The sequence below is a fragment of the Vombatus ursinus genome, unplaced genomic scaffold, assembly GCF_900497805.2.
Source record: "Vombatus ursinus unplaced genomic scaffold, bare-nosed wombat genome assembly UNPS02014863.1, whole genome shotgun sequence".
Lineage (NCBI taxonomy): Eukaryota > Metazoa > Chordata > Mammalia > Diprotodontia > Vombatidae > Vombatus > Vombatus ursinus.
The window spans coordinates 24,963,241-24,977,148 of NW_020954641.1; the positions used below are offsets into that span (position 1 = coordinate 24,963,241).

Sequence of the window (13,908 nt, forward strand, 5' to 3'; positions counted from 1 at the left end):
TTCTTTCTTTCTTTCTTTCTTTCTTTCTTTCTTTCTTTCTTTCTTTCATCAAAATCCTGTCACAGATTATCCAGCAGGGGTCAGGATAAGACAGGGAGACAAGGAAAAAAAAATTTGACTACATTGAGAAAATGCTTTGAGGAGTCTGTGTCTTAAATATTTTCATTGTAGGTCTGTGTTTTGATTGTATCACTGAAATGACTTGTTCTAGAATAGGGGTGGGGAACCCATGACCTCAAGGCCACATGTGGCCCTCTAGGTCCTCAAGTGCAGCCCTTTGACTGAATCCAAACTTCACAGAACAAATCCCCTCAATAAAAGGGTTTGTTCTGTAAAACTTGGACTCAGTCAAAAGGCTGTATCCGAGGACCTAGAAGGCCACATGTAGCCTTGAGACTGCAGGTTCCCCACCCCTGTTCTAGAATAAATTTTGAGTGCAAAATGTAGATGGATTAACAGAAAACTAGAAGTCAGGCAGTATCCATTGTCAGCAATATTTGAGTGAAGGTGAGAAGCAGTGGGTGGTCCCAACATTAAGACTGAAATTCAACCTACCACGTGACCTTAGGCACCCAGAGATGACTCAATTCCTCTCCCCAGTTTCTTCCTCTAGAATAAAGGGATTTGGTTACATGATTACCGAGGTCTCTTCTAAACTCTAAACTGCTAAGCCCAACTGCCTGTGATTTCAGTGATTTGCCAACACAATGTGATAGGATGTTTAGTAATGGTGCCAATTTGGAGACATTTTATTTGGACCTGATCTTTCCCTGAATCTCACTACTTAAATGAGTTTAAATACCCTGGGGAAGTTTGGGTTTTAAAATAAGTTTAATTATTACTCTTCCACAACAATATAGTTGTGAAGGAGTGAGAATGATAGAACTTATGTAGATGGATTCATTATATTCTCAGGAGTTTTTTTGAAGCGAAGGAAGGTTTCATTTCCACAACTGTTTTCAACCAATCAATAAACATTTAAATGCTTACTATATGTCAGGCACTCTGCTAAGAAGTGAGAGTACAAAAAGAGGCCAAAGACAATTCCTGTCCTTGAGGGGCTCATGATCCACTGGAGAAACAACATGAAAAGTAATATGTACAAAGCAAGCTATATGCAGGATAAGTAAGAAATGATCAACAGACAGAAGGGATTGGGACTAAGGGGTTAGAAAAGGCTTCCAGTAAAAGATGGATTTTAGTTGGTACTTAAAGGAAGACAGAGAGGTTAGTAGGAGCAACAGAGGAAGGAGAGCATTGCAGCAATGGAGGCCAGCCGGAGAAAATGCCCAGAGCTGAGAGATGGAGTGTTTTGTCTGTGAAACAACTAGTAGGATAGTATCACTGAGTCAAAGAGTACATGTTGGGGAGCTAGGTATAAGAAGACTGGAAAGAGTAGAGGGCTAGATTATAAAAGTCTTTGAGCATTTTCTGCCCTGTTTGAGGGCAGGTCTTCTTGGAGACAAGAGGGATTGATCAGATAGCCTCTGGAATTCCTTTTTAATATTAGGATTCTATTCCATTTTAGATTCTGTTCTGTCTTAGAATTCTATACCCTAAAAGTGAATTGGGCTATGATTTGTGGAGTTCAATTTGTTTCTTCCAGACTAGTAAGCTACGTTTTTTTTTGGTGTTATTTTTGTATTTTTGCTTTTTGGTGAGGCAATTGGGGTTAAGTGACTTGCCCAGGGTCACACAGCTAGTAAGTGTCCGATTTGAACTCAGGTCTTCCTGAATCCAGGGCCGGTGCTCTACCTACTGTGCCATCTAGCTGCCCCTAGCTATGTTTTAATTATGATAAGTTATTGGTCAAAGTTATTTACACATAAGTAGGTAACCCATACCATTTGTGGTACAGTGCAAAAATTAATGACTCTAAAGTCAGAAGGTCTAGGTTTGAATCCTACCTCAAATATTTACTAGCTGAGTGATCTTGGGTAAGTCACTTAACCTCTCTGAGACTCAGTTTCCAAATCTGGAAAATGAGGGAGTTGGAATAGATTACTTCTGAGGTACTTTCCAGCTCTAGATCCATGAGCTTAATGATGGCAACTCTTCTTCAAATGCATACATCATATTTCCTTGATGTAGGCAGGTGTGAGTTGACTCATTGGGTCTTTCTGAGAATACATTCATTCTGTGGTATTGTTCTTGCCGTTAATATGTTTTTCATACTCATCATCTGGGTTCCACTTTAAATGTCCCTGTGGTAATGCTTGAGGTAAGTGGCACACCCCTTATACCGTTCAGAGATTATCTTATGCCCAGGCCAAAGTTGAATTTCCAATTTTTAACTTCATGATGTATATAATCATAGACTGTTAGAGCTAGAATAGACCCCAATATGTCCAGTTCAACCCATTCAGTTTCCAGAAGAGGAAACAGGTCTTGACTTGCCCTAGAGCCCATTAGAATTTATGTGGTATACTCCCTCATTTACAGAGGCAGGAGGTCCGTGGTATGGAACATTGCTCACATTTTCTGATTTCTTGGATGTAGTAATCACTTTTGCTGATTTTTTTCTCTTCTCTTCTTCTTTTTTTTATTATGAGATGATTCTCTGGAAAGGGCAAGGCGGCATACAGAAAGAAAATTAGGCAATGTCAAAACAAAAGAGACCAATAAATTTTATTTTTTAAAAAAGAATTTATATGGAATAATGGAAAATAAACTGGATCCTAGTATCCGAATGGCCTGCATACATGTAGAGCTAGAAGAGACTTCAGTGTTTACGGAGTCTAACCCCTCTCATTTTACAAATGAGAAAACTGAGGCCCAAAGAAGTGAAGTGACTTACTCAGAGTCACACAGCTAAGAATTTTCTGAGGTAAGATTCAAACCCAGGTCTTCCTGACTCTGAAACCAGCTCTCTATCCACTACCTTACAATGACAGTTTTGCTATTTGATAGCCTAAATGACCTCTGGAAAGCTACTTAAGGTTTTTGGGTCTCAGTCTCCTTTTCTGTAAAATGAAGGGGCTATAGCAGATGATCTTTAATCTTCCTTCTAACTTCAAATTCTATCTCATAATAACTAGGAGAAGCAATAGAAAGAGATCAAAAAATTTCATAAAACTTGGTAGAGCTTGCCTGTCACACCAGTTTCTGATTGTCACTCAAACACTGTAGTTTTTTACAAACTAAAGGAGAAGGTTCTTGTTGCTATAATACAGGGACCCTTATTTCTCCATAACTTTTTCCTTGGGATTTTACTATTATCTGAAGAAAAATGGGAATAATTTGATGTCACTGGAGACTGTTTGCATTTGTGGGACAACGTTTTTCACATTAGACATTTCCAATTTAAAGCACATATTAGCCCTGATAAAAGCTACCCTGGCTGGCTTTTCTCTTTGATGGTTTCAATTTCAGGCTTATCCTTCTGAAATGATTATAATCAAACAGGATTCTAACCGAGCAGGGACAGGAATTCTCGAGTCTTACCTACAATTTCCGGCTCCTGGGGGTCATAGCAGAGAGAAAAACTTAGTTTCAGGATATTAAGATATGTTGAATTTCCCTTTTGGTTCTTTATTCCATTCTGATCCTCCCCTTTCCCTGATAAAAAAACCCATTTGCAGTGCTATGGTTTGAAGAAACCTTAGACAAATCCATTCCAGTAATGATAGAAAACAGATGAGTTTTGGAACTGAGTATATAAAAATACATACTTACTGATGATGAAAGGAAAAATGTGAATTAAAAAAATTAAGTATGCTGCCTGAACTTCCCGACAGGTTTTGAAAACTTTATGTAATCTCAGAAACTTATGTTTAACTGTCATAGGAAATATAACCATTTTCTTCTCTTTTCTTTCTTTCTCGTTTCCCCCCTGGACATCAGACACCACAAGTTTTCCGAAAAATGATTCTGAACTCGAAGAGGTAAAGCAATCCATCATGGAGTATATGGGCTATGTGATTTTAATTAAAAACACAGATACACACCACCACTACCACCACTACCCAAAAAGTAAAAACAACCCAGTTAAGATTTCACATATCTTTTTAGGCAAAGTAGATGTGATAAGATGGAGAGGGTGATGGGAGAGGGGAAATGTTTTGTTATAAAGCTCTGGCAATTTTCTAGGTTCACACAGAGTGGGTGCCAAGCTTCGTTGACAGAAGATGTTTCCTCATTGGGAGTTATCTATACCCATGACAGCTTAGGTCTGGTCCAAAAAAGAAATCAAACCGCATCAAACCTGCCCTTGATTTTGTCGTGACAAGAATAAGGTGACTTCCAAGATTATTGAGCCCAGAATGCGTGCACCTGGTAGAAGTTTCTATTCAATTCTAACTGTTCCTCTAGAAGCCTAAGCCCTCCTCAAATGTTAGCACACTGATGAGGAGGCCCAGGCCAAAGCAACTAGGTAGACCTCAGGAAAAAATGATGAAAAATGGGAACTCTCAGATGTAGTGGTGGTGGATACTGGATGCCTTCAGATTTCTCTGGTTTCTTTCAAGTCCCAATTAAAATCTCATCTTCTGCAAGAAGCCTTGCCTTGTTCTCATTAACTTTAGTGCCTTCCCTCGACAATATCTTCAGTTGTTCGCGCATTGTCTCCCTCATTAGACTGTGAGCTCCTTGAGAATATGAACTTTTTTTCCCCCCCTTTATTTCTATCCTGAGCGCTTAGCGCAGTGCTTGGTACTAGTAGGTGCTTAATACATGCTTATTTACCTATTAAGCACCTACTTTGCACCAGGTACTCTGCTAGGCTCTAGGAACATAAAGACAAAAACAAATATTCCTTGGCTTCAAGGAACTTATATTTGATTGGGAGCAAACAACAAATGCATATAAGTTAGAAAAAAAACATAAACACAAGTTTTTTTTTTTTGAGAATCACTATTAGTTGTGGGGGGGGTGAGGTTGTGGGGGTAGAATAATGGAAAATCAGGAACATAGGACATTCAACCTCCTGAATTTATTTCCTAACACCAGACATGTCCTGGACAAACAGTATGATGGGTTGACCAAAGAGTTCAGGTTTTACCGAGCTTTTGCCTCTATCTGAAATACTGCACTCATTCAGATTATAACTCAGATTTTTAGAAAGATTCTCAGAGTAGGGTGATAAAGGACAAAGCATTGGCGGTGGGTTTTGAGCACAGTAAAGCTCACAATTCTCAGCTGTCCGACAGTAAGTGCCTTTACAGGTTAGAAAAGAGGCAGGGGAAACTCTTAGAGACAATATCTGGGTGAGAGTATGAACTGTTCTGCTTTCCTGTGTCTCTCTAGATAAGAGCTTCCAGAGATCCTGAACTACTGATAATTATAGTCCCACTGGTGGGTTTTGTGATCCTCCTGATGCTGCTGGCTTTTATTTTGAGAGGTAAAGAGGACAAAGTCAGATGATGATCTTCATAATGCATATGCTAGGTACCCAATAAATCTTTGTGAAAGGAATGAATGAATAATTTTGTGAATGAATGATAAACACCCTAGCCAGATGCACATCTGGGCAGAGCTGAGAAAATAGGCAGACAGTCTTGGCTGAGTATCATGTCCCCTTTCTGGATCCTTTTCCCCTTTTTAGCATCCCATTCCCTCACTAAAGTTATCTGTACTTTTGCCCTATCTATATTTCTTAATTGGTAGTAAAGAAATCTGTTAGATTCATTCACACTGTGGTTATAGTGATTTCCAAGGGTATTTGCATTTCAGTTAATTCCAGAAGAGAAGGTAGTATTAAATCCAAGTGCATGAGTCTCTCAATATAGAATTTTACATAATATGGCTGACAGGTGGAAGATATGGAAAGGGAGACTTTCTTTTCAACCCTCGAATCATACCAGTTGGCATCTACTTATGCAGCTTCCTCCCAAATTTAATCCAAATTCTGCCTTTCCTTTCTGGTGAGTTTATAAGGGGAGGGATGCCACATTCCCTTATCTGTTACAGAGTCTGGTCTTCTAACAACAATAACAACAACAACAAACAACTGTCATTTAGATAGTGGTTTAAGGTCTGCAGAGTACTTTTCATACATTATCTCTCTGATCCTCACCACAACCCAGTGAAGTGGGTAGCTTATGACTCCCATTTTACAGATGATACTAGAAAGATTAAATGATTTGCCCATGGTCACACAGTTAATAAGTAGCTGAGTGAAATCTGAACCCAATTTTTTCCTGATATCATGCCCAGACTGCTTTCTACAATACCAGGTTGCTTGTCCATCAGTAATATGGGATTCCTGAATCAAGTTTTCAGATATCAAGTTAAATATAGTAACATGGCTTCCCATTCTGTATGTAAAATAAAGAATGGCCACTCAGGGTTCACTGGATAAAATAATTTTAAGTTTTTAGGGGAGGAGATGACAAGCACTTGTTTAATTTGGTTATAAGCAAAAATATCTGCAAGTGTTGCTTGGTTTATTGCATTACACTACTTGGTGTTGTCACATGTACTTAAGAAAGAAAAAAATAATATTTTACTTTTTCTAATTACATGCAAAGACAAATTTTAACATGCATTTTAAAAAACTGTTCCAAATTTTCTCCTTCCCTTCCTCACCTCCCCCCTCTGAAAGATGGTAAGCAACTTAATAAAGGTTTTATGTGTGCAATCATATAAAATATTTCCATATTAGTCATGTTGTGAAAGAAGTAACAGACCAAAAGGAAAAAAAAGCCCATGAAAAAATAAAGTGAAAATAGTATGCTTCAATCTGTATTCAGATTCCATCAGCTCTTTCTCTGGATGTGAAAAGCATTTTCCCTCATGAGTCCTTTGGAATTGTTTTGGATCACTGTGTTTGAGGGAATCTCTAAGTCATTTATAGTTGATAAAAAAGAAAATATTGAGCTAGTTTGGGTTAGACCTTACATAAATATATGGTTAGATTTTTCATTGGTACAGATATTATAATAAAGAAATGGCTGTGGTTTGAAATGTGAGTATTTGATTTCAAGGGTGGGTAGGGGACTCAATTGTTAGATTAGACTCAGAACAACTTGGTGACCTGCAAGAGGTATGGTGATGCTTTAAAAGAAAGCATTGCATAAATATACTTCTGGGGATCTGTCCTCCAAGAACTAATAATGCTTTTACGCACTGACTCTCCATACCTTCCTCTTTTTTCCACCCTCAAGAGCCAATCTGGTAACTGTTAGGTTTGTGTTCTTTCCATTCATAGTCCAGTGTTACTTTGAGATTCTCACTGAAAGTGACTTTCTTGTTTACCCACATTTCATATTGTAATCTTGTTTTGTTTGTAGGTAAAATCATAAGAAAGAATCATTCCATTACACACAAAAGGTAATCTATCTTGCCTGTCTCTCTGCTGATGTGTGTGTGGTAATGACTATAGGAGTTGTTTAGTGATGATTACACTCATTAAGCTGGATAGCTTAATGGCTTCTTATCCTCTGACTAGTTGCAAATGGGCCTGCCTTGCCTTTCAGCTTCCAGCTGCATATTGGAAATGATGGGCCACTTCAGGGTTGGGTGAAACCAGAAGAATTCCAATCCTTGGATTTTGCTTTTCTGCCTCTTTAGAACTAAGACCAGTTTGATCTGAAAAGTACTTAAACTATAACATAAAGGGGGTTCTGCCCATCTCTTCCTCTATAAAACTATTTGAGAAGAGAACAGGGTGTTTTGTAAGTTGTCAACAGATATCATGGCCAGTGGCTGGAGAAACTAACTTTGAAGGCCCGAAGAGTTGGGTTTGAGGTCTGTCTCTGAATTATTTTGTCTGTGAGACCCTGAGCACATCACTTACATTCTTAGTGTTCTAGGCAGCTCTCCAAGATTAGACATTGCAGAAAAGGCGCTGTCCGCATTGGTAAAGGACATCCCCTATGCCAATGAAATCATAAGGTCCAGTCTCTCTGGACCAATTTAGAGATAAAGATTATACCATCACATACTTAAATTCTTTGTATTCACCTTCAAATGTTCTGTCAACACAGACTTTCAGTCTTCTCACTATAAATACATAGGTCAAGACTATGGAAAGAATTCCCTTCTTTGGTCTGGAGTTTTTGCTGTTACAGTTCAGTCATTCAGTTATGCCCAACTCTTTGTCACCCCATGGAGCATGGTATGCTAACATTGGGCCTAGGATTTCTTTAGCAAAGACAGTGGAGTGGTTTGCCATCACCTTATGAGTAAATTAAGACAAACAGAGGTTAAGTGACTTGCCCAGGGTCACACAGCTAGTAAGTATCTGAGGCCAGGTTTGTACTTAGGTCTTCCTGATTCCAGGCCTAGCACTCTATCCATCGAGCCACCTAGCTGCCCCTCATTCAGCTCTGTATCTACCTGGCCTAGAGTGTACTTGCCTGTAAATGGGTTGGACTAGATGAGTGAGGTTAGACTACCAGCTTGAAATTTATATGATCCTGCCATAAATGGGCATTCTGTTTTGGACCCAGTTTCTTCATGAACAATCTTTGTTTTTCTTTATAGGTCAAACAATGCTGGAGAAGATAGCAATGCTCTTAGCACCCTGCCTAGTACGATAGAAGAAGATGAAGAAGGCTTTTTTAACCTCTGAGAACTTTCATTTGGAGAAGTATGTATGTGTGTGTGTGTGTGTGTGTGTGTGAGAGAGAGAGAGAGAGAGAGAGAGAGAGAGAGAGAGACAGAGAGAGAGAGAGAGAGAGACAGAGAGAGAGATATGGGAGATCTGACAATAAATTGATTTAAGTATGCTTTTAAAAAAAATACCAAAACTCAATGAATATCAGCCATTTAAAAGTGGCTATACTTATTCTTCCAGTATTTCTATTTGTTCATAACATTTCAGGGCAAGGTCATAAGAAAATGGTTTTCAATGGCTTCTATGTGTTATTTGGCCCTGGAGGAAAAGAATATAAGCTTCACAGATATGAAGATATACATTCATTTATTCATTAAAAACATGAGGGAACTGCTGTAAGTAGAAAGTAGTTGTAGTAACTGACTTTATATAGGGCTTTAAAGTTTGTAAAATGCTTTACACCCATTATCTCATTTAAGTTTTATGCTGTAGTAGAAAACAAAGAGTCAGCATTTAGAGTCAGAGGCCTAGGGCTTAAATTCCACCTGTCACCTATTGTCTTGAACTACTTTGTATCCTGGGCATGACCCTTCATCTCTCTGGGCCTTGGTTTTCTTATCTGTAAAATAAGGGGATTGAACTAGATGACCTTGAGGGTCCTTCTTGTTTTAACTCTATGATTCCATGAGTGTGGTAAGGTAGATGCTACCAATATTATTATTCATTCTAGATGAGGAAACTGAGGCTCAGGGAGGTAAGAGAACTTCCAGACTCTATTTGGAAGTAGAAATTGGATGATCAAAAGTGAACTACTTATTGTGGGGCCAATTTGTTAAAAAGAAACAAATATTTATTATAACTATGTGCCAGGCACTGTGGTAATCTCTGGGGATTCGAATACAAGCGGAAAGATAGTTCTTGCCCTCAGGTAGTTCATATTTGATCAAAAGAAGATGACATCTAAAAGGAAGTTGAAAGAGTGATGTAGGGGAAGGAAGGTAGCCACTTGGAGGTATGATAGAAAATGTCTAGAGAGTCAAGAATAGAGGCTGGAAAGAAATGAAGACATGTCTGATGTGGACGTTTTCCTGTAAAATGGAGGTTCTAAGAGGAACGATGCCAATCAGAAGACGGAAGCAGAAGATCTATGGAAGAGATAGTACAGGGCTCTGAGATAATTGAGAATGTCATCAGCCCTGTTCTACAAACTATAAAATAGTCTGCTTTGTTGTATTTGCTCATTTCATTTTTGTTTCCTATTTTAAATATTCCTGTCCTTAAACTAGTATAATATTCCTTAGTAATAATATGATAATATTATGTCATGAATAAATGATGCCTTACAGCTGCATAGGACATAAACCAAAATGGTGAGGGGAGAAGTTGGTAGTAGCCTTTGGTTTGGTTTGGGGAAGCTGCTGACCCCTAGGGACTGGATCCAGGAACCCCCTGGAAAAGACTTCTCAATAAGAAGGCAGATCTAGGAATCTAGGGCCAGATGGGGGTTCCTGACTGCCACCAGGATTTGTGGCACAAAATCCACAAAGATTACATTGATTTTTATGTGTTATAACCTTGGGCAGTTCAATTTACTCTCTGGGACTCAGTTTCCTCATCTGTAAAATGACAGGGTTGGGCTAGACTCACTTCCCTTCATTTCAATAAGTATTTGTGTCTACTTTGTAGGAGTCACAGGGCTTGGCAATGGATGTGCAAGGTCAATACTAAATCCTTGCTTTCAAGGAGTATTTTTTTTTTTTGGTGAATAAACTTATAGTTTATTTGGTTGTAAGATTTTCACTTTTCTCACTCCTGAGCTGCTGACCAAAACCATATAATATGTGCACTTGGTTGCAGTGTCAGGCCCTTCCTACCTTGTTGACTTGTAAGGACTTTTCTATCCTTACTAAAATCCTAGGTGGATAGAAACTATTTCCCAGTGGAGACAGGAACTACACCAAGGACTAACTGGGAAAGAAAATCTAAGTTTAAAGGAAAATCACATTTATAAGTCAGTATCTTGAGGAGGTCAAAAACAATCTTTTGGCCTTGGTCCTTTATGGTTACAGAATATTGTCCATCGGGATTTTATTCCTGTAGACACATCTGGGGCACAACCAATTATCTTCTCCTTCTAAGGGTGGGAAAGAGTAGGTAGGCAATAATAAGAGAGGAATCAATATGTCATTTTCAGGCACCCAGGTTTGTCCATCTCGGAACTCCAAAGGAGCTGAACCAGGGACATCATTAGGAAAAGCTTCACCAGGCATTACACACCATCGTGGTAAATCTGATTGCTTGGACCTCGTAGGCTCAGAAGATGTGGGTGTGGGCCATACTGCCTTGGATTTCACTGTTTCATGAGTCTGCTCCATGCTGCCATCACAGCTGTCCTATTTTCTCTCTGCTGAACATCTATTGCCAGCATCATATCCCATGAACCATCCTGCCTTCCTTCCTTTTGTTTGTATTATTGGCTGGAATGTCTTGTTCCACTTCCTTAGAAGAATTCTTAAAAAGGAGATACCAGTCCTTGACCCCCAAGCTTGGCTGGCTATCAACTTCTTCATTTGTAAAATGACAGGTTCGACAAGATTTCCTTTCAACTCTGCAGTGTTCTGAGCCTGAGATCCTGGTCATTTAGTGTCAGCATTTCTGTTTGCTTATTTGCGTGATGGAAACATTTTGAATTACCAGTAACTTTTCTCCCTGTAAACTGGTCTGCCTCCTCTTTTCTCATGGAGCATATTTTTTTTTTAACAGGATTTCTTTCTTTTTTCCTTCTGGCTCAAAATTTGATAATCCTGTGATCTTCTATATCGGTGGCATGCTTCTTTCTAGTTGTATAGCTTAGAGCAAGTCTTCATTTCTCTGGACCTCAATTTCCTATCTATAAAATGAAAGGGATAGAGTAGATAGTCTCCAAGTTCCCTTAACATTTTATGATTCCTGTTTGGAAATTGTCCTTAAACCCTGAAGCATACTCTTGTGTAATTTTACTGGTGGAAATCCTTTTTCCTTTAAGGGCAAATTTAATTTTTGGAAAAAGTTCAAATTCTAAGCTAAATATGGTGAATGAGGTGGATGATCAAGCTGGGGAATACCATTTTTGTTATAATGTGAGGTAGGGGCATACAATAAAGAGCTTGATTTTGTGGTGTGATCTGTAAGCTAGAATGGAAAGTGCGAAAGGGATGGGGAGTGGTTTGGACGAAGAGTCACTCGGGAATGGAGGTTAACAGAACTGGTTTTTTTTTTTTTAACTCACAAAGGTTGGAGGAGAACAGATGCCAAAGGGAATAGTATAGGTGTGAGGCCACTTAGGATTCAAAATCGGAGATTTTAGAAAAAGAGCTGAGATGACACTAATAGGAGACTTCCTAGATTCAATGGTGTGAAACAATGGGGGAAGCATGGGCCTCTAGTTCTCATTCTCATTCTCTGAATTACTTTTAGTAAGAAATGGAGAATGAGGGACAAAGAGCTAGGAAACTTAACTCTAACTGCGCCATAGCAAACAATTGGGGGGTGGCATACAATTTCCAGGTTGCTTAAGCCTTGGCATTCATGTATCTTGGAGGCTGGGGCTGAACCAATGAAGTTGGGTTTTGCTAGCTCAAAGAAGGCAACATGGAAACCCTGCTGCACAATGGGGCTCACCACAAGGATTGTTTTTGAGAAGTGAACTGGAAGTTCAAAAGGTACCTAGATGGATAAGGCTGGCCCAGGCACAACTGAGGAAGAAGTATGAAGTAACCTGGCCTTGATTAGTAATTCCTAAAGAGCAGTTTCAAAAGCACTTTGAGCAGACAGCTAGGTGCCGCGGTGGATAGAGCACCAGCCCTGAAGTCAGGAGAACCTGAGTTCAAATATGGCCTCAGACCAAACGCTTGACACTTACTAGCTGTATGACCCTGGGCAAGTCACTTAAACCCAACTGTCTAAAAAAAAAAAAAAAAGAATTCAAAAGCACTTTGAGCAAGGGCTCCATCATAGGAATAAGTGTGTGTGATTGCTTGAGGTGACTACTTTGAAGGATGTGTCTCATTTGGATATATAAATTCTGACACAGTTTTTAAAAAGTTATTAGTATCTTTTATTTTTTCATTGTTTAAATTTCTCTTTGTATTCCTTCCCCTAGTCACTCTCAGAAAACCATCCTATATATCAAAGAATTTTTAAGAGAAAAAATAGAGGAAGAGGGGGGAAAATTGGCAAAATGATCAATACATTGAAAAAAAATCTGACAACATATGCCGTGCTCCAAACTCATGGACACCCTACCTGTGCAAAGTACTGAAGGGAGGTGGAATTTCATATCTCTTATTTGGGGCTAAACTTGTTCTTTGTAATTTTGCAACTTTTATTTTTGAATATTCTGTAGCAGTTTTTCTTTCCATTTACGTTGTTGTCATCATTATGTACATTAATTCCATGGCTCTGCTAACTTCATTCTGCATCAATGCTAACCTAGTTTTATTATTTTACAGTTGCAACCTGGAGACTCACAGAGGTGTAAAGGATTTTATAGGTTCCCTGGTCTAATTTGTATCTGACCAAGAATTCCCTCTATAATATCCCTTAAAAGTAGCCATCTGGTTTTTGATAGAAGACCCTTTAGGAACCAATTAATGTCTGAGGCAATCTTCTTAACTTTTGGATAGCAGCTAGGTGGCATAGAACACCAGACCTAGAGTCAGGAAGCCCTCAGTTCAAATCCTTCCTCAGACTCTTCCTGGCTGTGTGACCCAGGGCAAATCATTTAACCTTGGTTTGCTTTAGTTTCTTCAACTGCAAAATGGGGATAATAATAACACCTACTCCACAGGGTTTTTAATGAGCTTTAAATGATATAATATCTATAAACTGCTTGGCAAACCTTAAAGTGCTATATAAATGCTAGCTATTATTTTTATATTAAAATTTTTTTTATAGCTCCTCTAATTCTTAGGAAATTTTCCCTTATATTGAACTGAATCTTGTTCTCTGCAATTTCCATTTCTCCCAGTTCTATCCTCTGAGGCCAATCATGATAATCAGAGCAAATTTAATTCTTTCATATTATCAAGTTTCAGATACTTGAAGAGAGCCATCTCAGTTCCCCATAAGTTTTTGTTTTTAAGCTGACTACCCCTAGTTCCTTCAACTGAAGGCACATCAAAGAAACCTTGTCAGAGAACTCCTTTTTTTCCTAATTATTGTGGGATATGTAGTTCAGACGGTTTCCCAAGGACTACATCTCCCTGATTCCAAAGCAGCCTGGGGATTATGTACCTGCCTAGACAGGGCAATAGAGTGTACCACTAGTTCATGAAGATCATGCAGTCTGTCTGAAACCCCTACTCTCCCTCTTTGGATGTACTTTTGGGGTACTTTGGAAAGAGGTGCTCTGAGTTCCTTATTTATCTTAT

General features: G+C 38.8%; 1 protein-coding gene across 1 annotated transcript in view; it reads left to right on the top strand.

The window, feature by feature from the left end:
* The window catches only part of LOC114027704 (T-cell immunoglobulin and mucin domain-containing protein 4-like), a 36,080-nt gene extending 24,413 nt beyond the window's left edge, over positions 1–11,667 (top strand). The window contains exons 4-8 of the mRNA XM_027841782.1: positions 3,844–3,884; positions 5,245–5,338; positions 7,230–7,269; positions 8,425–8,530; positions 10,692–11,667. Of these exons, the coding sequence (XP_027697583.1) occupies positions 3,844–3,884; positions 5,245–5,338; positions 7,230–7,269; positions 8,425–8,512 (263 nt within the window). The 3' untranslated portion in view covers positions 8,513–8,530; positions 10,692–11,667. The remainder of the gene's footprint in view (positions 1–3,843; positions 3,885–5,244; positions 5,339–7,229; positions 7,270–8,424; positions 8,531–10,691) is intronic.
* Positions 11,668–13,908: the final 2,241 nt, after the last annotated feature.